This window comes from Pelmatolapia mariae, linkage group LG16_19 (assembly GCF_036321145.2).
Source record: "Pelmatolapia mariae isolate MD_Pm_ZW linkage group LG16_19, Pm_UMD_F_2, whole genome shotgun sequence".
Classification (NCBI taxonomy): domain Eukaryota; kingdom Metazoa; phylum Chordata; class Actinopteri; order Cichliformes; family Cichlidae; genus Pelmatolapia; species Pelmatolapia mariae.
In genome coordinates this window covers 17,722,309-17,735,563 of record NC_086241.1, presented here as the reverse complement: position 1 = coordinate 17,735,563, position 13,255 = coordinate 17,722,309, and the positions used below count along the sequence as shown (strand labels likewise).

Below are 13,255 nucleotides of genomic sequence, written 5' to 3'. Positions count from 1 at the left end.
CCAACGCCAGCTGCAACCCAGCATAAACCCACATCGACGATGGTGAGAGCCGCTCAGTCCAGCGCCGCAGGTTAATCAACATCTGAAATTAGCCGGTGCATGTAGAAAATGGATGTGTACAGTGTGTTCGCAGTGGTTCTACAGGGTAAACAGGCATACATCTAGGAGAGTAGCTTGATATTCTACTGGCTTGCATCAGGCATGTGTGTTACGCTTGTTAGCTTAGTAGACAGTTAATTGCCATGGTGGGTGGTTAGAGTGCTAGGAGCCTGATCTCAGGAATATGTCACATTTGCTAATCGGACATGCAGATGCAAATAATGTATGACAGACTGTGACCAACGCTACCGGAACATAAATACTGTTAACTTCAGAAATGTTCTTGGCTCAGAAATCTTACTGCATAAAGGCTATAATGACAACCCACTGTTTATCTATTTATTTATTTTGTTTAGCTATTTCTGTTCATGGGCCAATTTGACAAAAGAAGTGTATTAACAAAAAAAAATAAAAATCCTACTGAATTACTGGCCTGATTATGTTATCTCCTAGAATTCATGTAAACCATGTGAAATCTGAACTGTGCGCACCACAAATGGAAGCAGGACTCCGTTCGCACAGCCTAATTCATATTCCTAGAAGGATTTGTAATTTGCAAAACATATCTGGTATCTGACAGCAGGGCACAGCCTCTTTAAAACTATGCTATTCAAACTTGCATACAGTTTGAAAAGCGCATCCATAGATTGATTAAAGTTGTAAAGATTTTACATCAGAAGCATTTCTGATTAAAGCCACATGCCACAGAGATGCTACTCTTTTGAATCAGCCCAGTAATCTACCGCACTTGGTTGAAATTGTTGTTAACGCAGGAATAATATCAATGCAAACTATATTAATAACCATGCCGAGAGACGCCGGAGCAATGTCACTTAATCAATGAAAACAAATCACGTACACCTTGTTATGATTATCTGGAGCAGTTTGAATATTAATGTGTCGGTCGAAATCAATTTTGGGGTTGCATATATTGCCACCGGTGTTTACTCATGGTTAAGACATTTCTTTCTTTTATATTTCTGCTGCATCCCTGAGAGAAATCAATGAAATATTAAATAGAGATATGATGCCGGCTATTATTGTAATTCAAAAAACACCAACAAAACAAGAACAATTGTATTATTGTAAACTATAAAGATGGGATGTTCAAATTTCAATTAACTTTGGTTTGTATTTGCTGATATTAATTAAGAGGGCTTGCAGAAGGACACAAAAGAGACAGGTTCATTGTCTCAGATTATTCTCATGAAAGTAGCATTAGTATGTAGCACAACACTACCTAATTAACTGGCATGGGAGGCAAGGCATTACACTAGAAACCTTTTGATTTGTGGGCGGTAATAGCATTGGGCAAGAAACAGATTCTTTATTTCATTAATTGATAAGAGGGCCTTTAATGAAAATATCAGCCCAGGAGCAAAGCAAGTCAGCATCACTACTTTAGTGTGGAGGAAAGAAGAAAAAAAAAACTTGCTTCAAGGAGTATTGTTGCAGGCAATGAATTACCTCATGACTACAGTTCATTAAATAAAATGTGAAACACACCTGGTGGGCTAATGGAGGTCAAACGTGTAAGCAACAGCAAGAGCGTAAGGGGATGTGGCAATAAAAGACAAAGCAGCACCTAGCCTCTTTTTTGACAGGTTAATAAAATCCCTGTCGCTAAGTGTTCAGGTTGTGGGACTCGGCTCAGTCGCGTCTCCCATAGTCTGGAAACGGTGATGTGACAGTGTTGTATCAGTGTCACTGAGAGCAATCATAACATTCCTTTCCTCCAAGTCCAAAGCTTGTTTTAAATTCCCTTGGCAGCAGACTGCTTTAGGGGGTCAAACAAACCAAATCTCTGCACAATAATGACCACCTATCAGTTACATCTCTCACCTGTAATCACTGACTCGCATTAAAAGCATCTTTTTTTTCGCTCTGCATACTTGACTGTGAATGCTTTTGAAATGAGTATAATGTAATCTGTGCCGCAGATATCTTCGGCTTTTGTGCAACTATCCAAGTAGTGAATGGTTGGGCCTATCGGTTACTCTCTGGAGGTGATGTATACACTTTCTAGAACAATGCTACAAACAGATGAAGGCTATAATATGCTGCCTATTCCTATTCTGTCATTTTTCGGGGTTATTTGGATTTTTGGAAAAACAATCTAGGTGTGTGCCCCCCCCCCCCCCCCCCCCCAACTTTTATTTTCTCGAGGTAAAAGCTCATTTTTAAAATCTGCTTAACTCGGGTGAACTTGCTGAGAAAAGTTTACAGTTTAGCTACGAGCAACAGGAACTTTTTTGTGAAATACGAAATGTCAACTATAATTAAATAAATGGGGCACAAATACAAATATAGCTACACTAGTACAATGCAAAATGTACATGCTATTTCATTTATTTATTTTTTAAAAATCAATGTAATCAATAAAGTTGTGGTGCAAACACGCAACACAGTGCAACAGCAGAAATCCATATTAATGCAACCGACGAGACATCAAATTTCCATTAGCCGACATATCATTTTGACATTATCTTTGAGATATAAAAGTTTTTATTCTTTTGACTGTGATGTGTGCCAGATTACCCACCTGCCTGTCTATCTGCATTACCGTTTCATTTTCACACTGACGGTTGTAAGAATAAAGACACAGGGTTTAAATATATCTCCCCGCCGAGCAGACATTCTTCACCAGATGTGCAACAGATAATGTCAGCCTAATCTTTGAAAGCAACAGCACCAACTTTACTATGTTTTTTTAATGATCTCCACAGATTATGATTTACATCAGCTTTGAGGTTAAATGTCACTATTTAATTAGAGTTGAGGTTTTTTTTTCTGCACATGAAAAAATGCAAAGAGAAGTCTGAGCCTTTGTGCACTCAACATTTAATTTGAGAGGCTGTGCAGAAAGAAAAAAAAGATATACATGCAGTGGCAGAAGTCATCTTACCACTTATTAGAGAGGCATAGATGAGGCAGTAACACTATGTCCCACTTTATCAGAGATCTCCAGCATTGTCCATAGGGAGTTAACTTTTAGACTGTTTACTGGCTCAAAGGCCAGGCATGCATCTGAAGCCACATAGGCTAGATAATGTATCCCAGGCAACAAAAGCAGGCAAATCACTGTGCATTAAGACTGGACACACAATAGACAACAATAGCTTGCATAAACACTATTTAGAACTATTCACATGGCATTGAAGAGATGGGCGTCGACTCACTATTGCTGCAAAGCCGGCGCATTGTGCGAAGGTGAAAAGAAGTCTAATGAACAGGAAGCCTTATTTGAGAGAGCTGACAGTAACCACACAACGGCCGCATTGTGCGCTTGCCACCAACCCTGTGGGTCTCTACATTAGGAGAAATGATGAGAAAGTAACCCGAAAAGACACAGTGGGCCCTTGGACCCACGTAAATGCAACCAGACAATAATGGGGGGACACAAGCTGTCCCCACCTTTACCCAAAGCTGCACGTTTACATGCACAGAACATCAACCGCTCTCATGTCTAAGGATAAAAGCCCCCTGGCCAGATGGAACTTTGAAGTACATTTGGGCTAGTTTACCACCAAAGAGTGCAATTTTAGTGCAGCAGCAGTTAAAATATATGTCATACATTTTAAATTAAATCAAACTCTCCAGGGGAAAGTTCAGAACTCCAGAGTTTGGTGCACCAGGCCTCTCTTCACACACATACATTCACATTATGCCCCCTGCCTCAAGCTTCATCAATCTTACACAAAGGGATGACATCACCAATAAGCATAGCCTTTTATGTCTTTAAGCAATAAGCCTTATTTACTGATGAGATAAGCCCCTGGCTATTGTCTACACTCCACTTTGCTTCTTTCTCTCGCAGTTGAAGAATCAAACGGTACTTTTGAAAGGTGGCAGAGCATGTCCAGGATTTAAAGCTAAAGCATGCAAAGAGGTTTCCTATTTGTTAGCCTTTCAAAGGGCCACATTAGCCAGTTTAGTTCAAAGTAGCGGAGACAGGTAAAACTGCAAAAATGCGTACTTCTTAGAAACCAAGTTGGTTTTTTGTTCTTTTTTTTTGTTTGAACAACTTTTAGTGCTTACTTCTCTGAAAATATTGCACAGAGTACTCAAGCTCTAAAGAGCTTGAAACACGCCACAGCCTGGATAATTTACAAAATATAATCATCCATTACATGCATGACCTATAATTATTGTTTGTAGCAGTATTACTCAGCGCGGTCACTAAACTGCTGAGGCACCCTGAGTCAGTGCGGCTTATTAAACCACATGTGTACACGGAGAAAGGAAAAAGTTTGAGCTGCTGTTTGTGTTTGTTTATGGTGTTAGATGAAAGAAACGCTGCCAGTTATAAGTCCTCTAATAAGTTGGAAAATGACACTTGGTGGCTCTCATTTTTGTAGTTTGACAAAGTCTGTCATGAGGAAAACTAGGTCTAACTAGATTGTTGCGCTGATATAGAAAATATAGCACCGGCATGTTTCGAATTGAGTGCCTATTTTTAACAAGATAAAAAGCCATTTTCTAACACAGTGCATCCAGTGTCACCACATGTATCTTCAAAACGTGCCATTTGTTGTTTGTTTTTCTTAGCTCTACACAGGGTTGTGTCAGGCCTTGGGAACTTGTCAGATATTCAGTTTGTAGTCACTTTAGAAAGCCTGAGCAGAGATTCTCTGGGGAATCGCTCCAGTCTCCCCATCTCCCCCCACCCCATGTCACCAGCCAGGAACAAAGCCGCCATAGTCAATTCCCCTAATTTCACTGCAGCCTGTCGAAAATCCCGTTCTCCTTTTCTCCTTCTCTTCAACAAGTACTTTATGTTGGGATCAGTCAGGTCTGAGTCGCCCACAAAAAACCTGAGGCTCTCGCTTCATCGTCTTTCAGCACCAGGTTTGACACTCCCCAGCTCCCTGCCATTCAGACGCCTTCACCGTGCAATTTGTTTCCATTTGTCAAACAGCAGTATCAATCACAAAAGAAAATGCTGGCACAACACAAAGTCTGTAAAAAAAAAAAACCCAACAACATTGTTTCCTAAACCCAAAATGGCCTTCAGTCGCCTACTTATAGGCCCGTGACAAAACAATCTTAAACAATTTACAGCACTTTCACTTGTTACATATACTTGTTACATTATTCTTCTCCAAAACTGACAATAAAACATCTTTAACTGAATACGGCAGCTGTCCGCAACCTCAAATCAGCACCAGTGTATCACTTCTCTCTTAAAAGTGTGGATGAGCTAGCTGCTGCGGTTTGAATTCATCATTTTATTCACTCCACATTGTGCTGACTCTTATTTTGCGTTTTATTTCTTTGGGATTAAACTTCATTGTGTGGACAGCCAGGTTTCCCAGACATTTGTTTATTAAAGCTATATCAGCACTATGTTGACAGCACTGCTATTCGCACACCTATTCAGATATGTCCTAAAATGGTGCTATTATTGAGGGACGTAGGGAGGTATCTGGTTAATAATACATATTGTGCAAACTTTGTTGTCACCATTCTTGCGCTGGCTCTTATCAAGGGGAGAGCAGAGAGGATATATGCTGACTCTGATGTAGATAGTGCCATGAGTATTTCTATTGTGGCAGCTGCCATGTGGTGCAGTCCCTGATAGGGTTTCGAATGCTGTCAATGCTGCGTCAGGTGCATTAGCACCTCAGAGACCCGTGATGCTCCAGCTGCCGTGTGCCTACGTCTCCCTGGGCCCTGGCCGCCAGCCTGACACCCGACACAAAGTAATCACAGATCACAGTGTTTAATCACTGAAACAAGCACTCCAGAGGACCCCACTGTCAATATCCCACTCTCTCATTATCTGTTTGGATTGCACATCCACACTGTCAGATAAACAGAGTGGAAAATTAAGATTAAAAATATGGTAATTTCATTTCAGGCAGCAGGCTCCTCTCACTGGCCCATTATGCTATTGATTACCTCTGAATTCAATTTTTCTTTTCAATGTAAACTTTAATCTATTCGCAAGCCAACAATTCAGCTCCCAAGGGGCTATTTGAGAGTAAGTAACCATTTAATATGACGCCGGCTGAAGATTCACTGGCTTTAATGAATTGTGTAAATCACTCAGCTTTTAAAGGAACTGATGTCCCACAGTTCATGACCCAAATACGGGCCTGGTTAAATACCGCCTTTTAGACCGAGCTAAGTGTTTACTGACAAGAATCTGTGAATGTGTAATCACCGGCTTTGCGCTTGTCTGTATGAAGCCAAATTAAACAGCTCTTTTCTAAGAGAGCCGCTAATGACAAAATTACATTTTAAGACTTAATCATCTTATTGCACTACTGACATGTTAAAATAATAGAGTGCAAGGCCGCGCCACTTTACCACTGAAACAGAATTTGAAAATCACTCAACTCAGCACGATAATCACACGGTCGCTTCCTTTAACCGCTTACCAGTTTGTAGCATCGTGTTGAAGTCCAGCTGTAACCACTGACCTGAAGCAAACACACCATTCAGACAGCTGAGTGTGGAATGAGCAACAGCGGGGAGGAAACGCTGGTGAGTCAGTCTCACAATGAAGCAAAATGAAGCGAAACATTCAAAACAATACTCTTTTATTAAATGAAATTTGAAACGAATCTAGTGTCAGTTACAAGTGAGCATTCTTCGCACTTCTTTATGACTTAGAGACTGCAAAGTGCAAACTGCTTGAAATCTTACCTTCCATTTGTGTTACGAGCCGTAGACAAAGATGTAAAAAATCAAACAGCGCGAATAATTACCAGGATATAAATAATCTCACTCAGTTCCAACCACATAATTACCTGCATAAAAGTGTTACATTCTTAAATAAACTCGTGCGCGTTAATGAAACGAGCCAGGACAGAAAGTTCAGAGGCATCTTGTTCCTTGTTCCTTGATATTAGTCAGTATCATTGCCAACTGTTACTGGTCTTTGCTCACTAGAGATGAGGTAGACATAAAACCGATAGAGTCAAAGTGCAGGAAAACCATTCAATTTACAAACAGTGCAATTACTAGGAATCAATCGCGTGATTAAGGCACAATAATTACAGAAAGCATCCATGTCCCCTCTGAGGTTCTCCTTGGCTTGTCAAGCACTTTTCAAGTAATGAAAAGACTTTATTCCTATAAAACAATGTTTTCCTTAAAAGAACAATTTAAGCCACAGGTAATTTATTGCACACAGAATATTGACACTCTTTTGAGCACCAGTTCCCCACCATAGATACCCCAGAAGCCAGGACACACCTACATAAATATAGCCGTTTGCAATCAATAAACAGCCATGCAGTAATATGCTGTCAATGAAAGGCACAGCCCACCTCAGGCGTGTGCCTCCTTTCTGTTCCATACCATGGGTCTATGCTAATCAAATGGAGCACACACTACACTGCACTAGGCCTGAAGACATTTAGGAATATCGGTGTGTCTGCTAAAATACTTGGTCACTGATGGCTAACACGAGGACCACAGCGACCCTCCAAACCGTCAAAGGGACGTCTCGAAGATGACGCGGATGTCCTCGTCACGGCGCACGTCAGTCAGCCGCTTTTTGTTCGCGTAAACCTGAAAAGCGGATCAGGGAAGCAGTGTCACAGAACACAAGCACACTGTCCAATCTGAGCTACGATCTGTTAAGGTGCGATTTATGACAGATCCAGTCAGAGCACGGCGAAGGGATTTATCACCCACTGAAGCATACAAAAGTGGCTTATTTAGCCCAGTAAACAACTGTTAGATTAAAGGCAGGAAAATTTTGGAGATAATTACAGGAATTATTTGTGGAGTTAATTTTCTCTTACGGTGGCTCCTAAGCTGCGAGCCGCTATTTAGAAAAGCCGGATTGCAGTGTTTGCGCCTGCAAAAGGCATGGCTTCTTTATGCCGAGCCGCTCTGACAGGTGAACAATTTCAGCAAGAAAGTTTGTGGAAAAAGAGGCAACGGAAGTGAAAGCTTGGCCATAGCTTGAGATATATGTACTGTCTACTCTGGGATTCTCTTTCAGCACGGACAAAGGAGCTAGAGGTTGATATCAGATTATTGAATGTATTTAAACCTTGACTGACAACTATAGAAACTTGACACACAACATGCGGACTATCTCTGTATTTAATAAGTGGTGCTAGACAGTTATGGATGCTGCAGTAATCTGATCTAAGGAGAGCATCCTACAATAAAGAAAGGAAAACGTAAGGGCCCGAACAATGCCACTACCAATCCGCCAGTGTGCAGGGTAAGACGAAACCAAATAATACCACACTGTGCTGAGTCTTTGAAATCAGTATTTTACTCATTTCACTCCTCTGGCTGAGGAGATACAGTTCCGCTGATAAATTTGTGCGAGGGACAGAGAGAAAATGAAATGATGCCTACTTTTTCTTATTTCACAAAGACCTGTTTGAAGTTGCAATATGGTATCTGTAGTCCCAGACAGATGCACATAAAGTGGAATTGAACAATGAATAGCTGGCTCTTATCTGTTCAGTGTCTGAAGGGGAAATACATCACAAATGAATTTCACAGGGAAAAAATATGGACATTCTCTATTACAGTAATCCCCATAGAAAGTTTATCCCAAATCGCGATGAAGTTAAACCCAATATTTCAAAATAGATACAGTGCAAAGAAAGCTGCTTTTCTAGAATCATCGCTAAAATGATCTCAAAATTACATTATGAGAAAAAAGATTATACAGAGACTTTTTCCGATAATATCAGAGGATGTAAATCTACAAAGGGACAATTTCTCTCTTGAAATTAATGTTATGGTGTCGCAATGCTCCAAGTAGACACTCTAAATTAAAATGGTAATCAAGTGTCTTTGCATTGTCAGGGCTACACACATCTTCTGTTGCTTAGCTGTATTATTTTGGAGGTGAGCAACGGAGACTGGAGTTAAGGGGAGAGTCTGGGATTACTGTGCAACGACTGGGCTCTTATTTAGGGACAGGCTTGTCCTGGGACAAAGGTGGATGTGGTTACCTGTTTGGCTGTGTGCAGGAGCGAGGCAGCCTCAGCTCTGCCTGTCTGTTGGACCATCTGGTAGAAGAGCCCATCCTGGTTCTGGAGCAGCACATATGGCTCATCATACTCCTGGATCCTGCCAGCATCCAGAACCTGCAATCACACATACAATGGTGGGTGTGTGTGTGTAAGTGTGTGTGTGTGTGTTCCTGTGTCTGTATACTTTACTTTGGGGAAAACTGACATTTCAGCTGTTTCACTGCTGAGTGATGCAAGCAGACAGCGCAAGCTGAATGGGGAAACAGTAGTTCGGTGCACATAGGAACCATCTATTTTATGTGACTCATGCAACAACAAACACGGGTGCCTGTTTCTGCTCGAGAACGCCATGCACAATGAGGGTAACCTGTTAGCAGCGTGAAAGTCTGGTGCGCTGACTCTGACAGACAGGAGATCAGGGATTTATCCATGTATTTATCCTAGCATTTCAGAGGCCTAGGGGTGGTCCTCAGTCAAATCCAACAATCACACCTTTAAGACTCGCTAGAAAATTACCATCATTTCTATGTCATCACATGCCATGTAAACCACACAAAGAATAGTGCCAATTCAGGCAGTTTGGAAAAGACTACAATTATATCACAGACAAATTTTAACAAGCTCGATCCCCTTACAGCGTTAATGAGCAGTTTGTTATCAGTAAAGCCCACTTTCAGGTAGTGTTTAGTATGAAAGGGAGACTTCTGCAGCTGCTGTCATAATCAAAAGTTTAGGAGCAGGCTACCAGGAAACGCAATTCGATTCTTGCAAAACATTCCGCATCAAAATACAGCAGAGAGATTTGGACGATTCTTCCGGGTCCCAATTTAATTTTCCCAGAGTGTGTGACAGTCTGGGGGCATTTAACACGAGTGTAGGTGTGAAACAGTCCCCTCTCTGTGATATTTGCCTTTTTTCAGCAACCCTCTCAGTGACCAAGCGGCCACCGGGTCGTGCCCCGTCCTCCATAGACTCTTAACAAATGCCACCACAAATGGCACTAATTGGCACCTCTGCAGGCAGTAGCAGGAAAGGGCCAAAGATCAAGTGGTGCAAGCGAAGGTTCAATGAAAGGGAATGCTGCGAGTGAGAAATCTGCCCAGCTGTTGCAAAATAAGGTAGCGGAACTGAAAATAAAGGACAGAGGTGTTTGAAAGCTCTTGTGTTTGGCATACAACAATGAGAATGAATGTGAAGTGCATGTTTTGCAGGGGACCCCAGATTTACTCTACAAATTCTGAAAACACTGAGTGCAATATTTACTGTAGCTGGTGAGATAGTACAAGGGGTTGCCAAAGTTTAGGAGGGAATATCACAAAGCTACTTGCAGAGCAATACTGGAATGAACTCCAGCAAAAGAGTCTCATTTTAAAACCTTCACTAAAGTGCTTTACAATGGAAATTTACTGCTTTCTTACTTACCAGTATTCTGTCACAGTCAATGATAGTGTTTAGCCTGTGAGCAATGGTCAGGACTGTGCACTCTTGAAACTTGTCCCGGATAGTCTGCTGGATGAGGCCATCAGTTCTAAAGAAGCAGGGAACACAACACCTGAGAACTAAAAAGCTCTCTTCCTATACAGCCTTGGGCAGGGATTTTACGCAACACAGAACAATGGCTCATCAGCAGAGAAATATGTGCAGCAACAGACAGAAAAAATACAGAATAACACAGGACTTCAGCTTTACAAAGACAAGTGTGGTATATTTTGTTACATTTTTAAAAAAAAAATTGACTTGATTTGATCTTCACAAGGTGAGATTTAGACTTAAAAACCCATATATTTGTATTATGTGTGTTAAACAAAAAAAAATCCATGTTTGCGCCGATGCTTTAACAAAAATTTTTAAAGAATAATTCTGACTAACCCTACTCTACAGAGAAAAAGTTTTATTCTATGCACTTAAAAATACCCATATTGTGTAGCACCATTGTACAGAAAAACAAGACACATGTGAAGAGAGCGCTTCCACGCTGATGTATAATAATTTACTTGTGAAGTATAATCTGACCTTGGGTCCACATTAGCAGTGGCCTCATCAATAATGAGGACGCGGGTTTTCCGGAGGATGGCCCTGGCCAGGCACACTAGCTGCCTCTGGCCCACGCTGAAGTTAGAGCCCGACTCCGTCAGCACCGTCTCCAGCTTGCTGGGCAGCTCGTCCACCATGGCCTTCATCTGCACCTGCAGAGAGAGAGAGCTCAACCCCTACCCTTCATTACTCCTGCATAAAGGCCTCCTGTGGGGATGTCTTTAAAGAGCCATCCAAACACACCCATTAACTGCCTGGCACAATGCAGGGCCAGGTCTACTGATGACCTTGGCCAGTGCTCTCTTGTGGCCAGCCTCTAGCTTTAATCCAGGCCACCAAACCCATTCAGAGGCAGGACCAGGAGCTGAAGCCCTTCACTGTGGGGGAAGCCTTCATCCTGGTTGGCCTGACTGCCCAAACACATCTCCCCCAGCACTTTCAATGGTTACCCGTTACAAGCCGCACATTGAGCTGGGCCCCATGGCCCTAATGGGATTTCCCCCCATGACTTGTGGCGAGCAGGGAATCTGAATGGCAGCATTGTACAGGGGGACAGAGGGATCCCCCCCTGGGCCGGCAAGGGGGAATCATTCAGAGCCACGCTGGAGTACCTCTTGGAGTGCATTCCACAGGTCCTCATCTGTGTGCTGCTTGAAAGGGTCCAGATTCTTCCTCATGGTGCCCGTAAAGAGAACTGGGTCCTGTGGATAGATGGATATGGAAAGAGAAGGCCGTGGCCAGTTAAGATAATGACAAGGGGGAAGATGTATGAAAGGGTTAAGACAGGATTTATAGAAGAGTGCTAAGCAATGTGTGAGGGGAAGATGTTCACAAAGGCCTTGCTCCACTCAGGAGCTCTATTCAGTGCTCTAGCCAACTATGCTTCAGTAAGTTGATCTTTTTACTTGGAAAACCAGAACGTGCGCATTGGTGCTGGTGGAGAATAGTCGTGCAAGGCTGTCTGAATGTATAATATGACACAAAAGGACTGTCAAGTTAACATTAAAATACAGAATAAGAAACCGTACTTAAAAAACTAAATGTACAAGCATGTGTGAATAGTTAGGTTATCACATTAGTTGACTACCCTCATGAAAGGACAGCCTCACATCTCAGACAGGTAGGATGTCCAAGATATGTATTTATGGTAAGCCATGCACCTGTATCAAGGTTGAGCCACACAGCCCTCTTTAAGAGGGTAAATAAAGCTCTTTATTACAGTGTAAAGGAAAGAGCCTGTCCATGGGCACTGTTCCAACACGCCACTCTGTTTGTGATGAACTGATAAAAAGGAACAATCCCACATCATCTCATGTCAGGCCACATATAGTGTGTATTCATAAATCTTGCTCCAATGTTGAAGTGATTTACTCAGCATAAAGACCCTCTCGCTCACGGTACACCGCTGCTGCAGATAAGGTTTTTATATTGCATTTATGTCCACAGTGTTTGATCCGTGAGCAAAATAAGCAAGGTACTTAAATCGTTATAATGACTGTTTAAAAAAAAACGCAACTTAATAATAATACAATGCTATTGAGTCTGCCACAGTTTCAGGTTGCACAGAGCAGCGACTGTCCATAACAAAAAGTGATGCTTCCATTGTATCCGCATCACAGTCAGAGGAACGCGATAACTCCAGCTTAGTCAAGATATGCATCTGACCTCGAATCAAGATACGATACGTTCATCTGGCAACTGTGAGATTAGACTAGGAGCAAAAGTAAAGCACACAATGAGCCTAAAAGGCTTAAAGGTTACAGAACTATTAATATATCCACACCTTTACGTCTGTTCTCTTACAGGTCACCTTCATAAGAAAAGAAAATGAAGCATACGTTTGGGTGTGGAAGCACAGCAAAAATTAAAAAGTCATGTCTCAACAAGCCGTCATATAGGTCAGAAAGCGCAGGGCTAACTGCTCAATTTCAATCCAGAGAAAGTAAAGCTTTCAGGGTCTCATCCCTGCTACCTGTGCCTTGGAAAATGTTCCACCTCTTTACTTCCAATGAGCTTTTCCCTCTGTCACCAAAACACCACCTTGTCATTAAGCCAGCTGAAGTCCCAATTCAAACTAGTTCTGTGACACACTTTAATTGAGGATTCAATGTTAGGTCGGAAAAACTGCTTTCAAGCACAGCTTTCTATACACCGATTATGTGCTC

The 13,255-nt window shown here is 41.9% G+C and overlaps 1 protein-coding gene across 3 annotated transcripts in view; it reads right to left on the bottom strand.

Moving 5' to 3' along the window:
• Positions 1-6,645: 6,645 nt before the first annotated feature.
• The window catches only part of LOC134644167 (ATP-binding cassette sub-family C member 4-like), a 34,618-nt gene continuing 28,008 nt past the window's right edge, over positions 6,646-13,255 (bottom strand). For all 3 annotated transcript variants that reach the window (XM_063496921.1, XM_063496922.1, XM_063496923.1), the window contains 5 exons: positions 11,702-11,791; positions 11,070-11,242; positions 10,479-10,584; positions 9,036-9,170; positions 6,646-7,620 (listed from right to left, as the gene is read on the bottom strand). In XM_063496921.1, the coding sequence (XP_063352991.1) occupies positions 7,543-7,620; positions 9,036-9,170; positions 10,479-10,584; positions 11,070-11,242; positions 11,702-11,791 (582 nt within the window). In that variant the 3' untranslated portion in view covers positions 6,646-7,542. The remainder of the gene's footprint in view (positions 7,621-9,035; positions 9,171-10,478; positions 10,585-11,069; positions 11,243-11,701; positions 11,792-13,255) is intronic.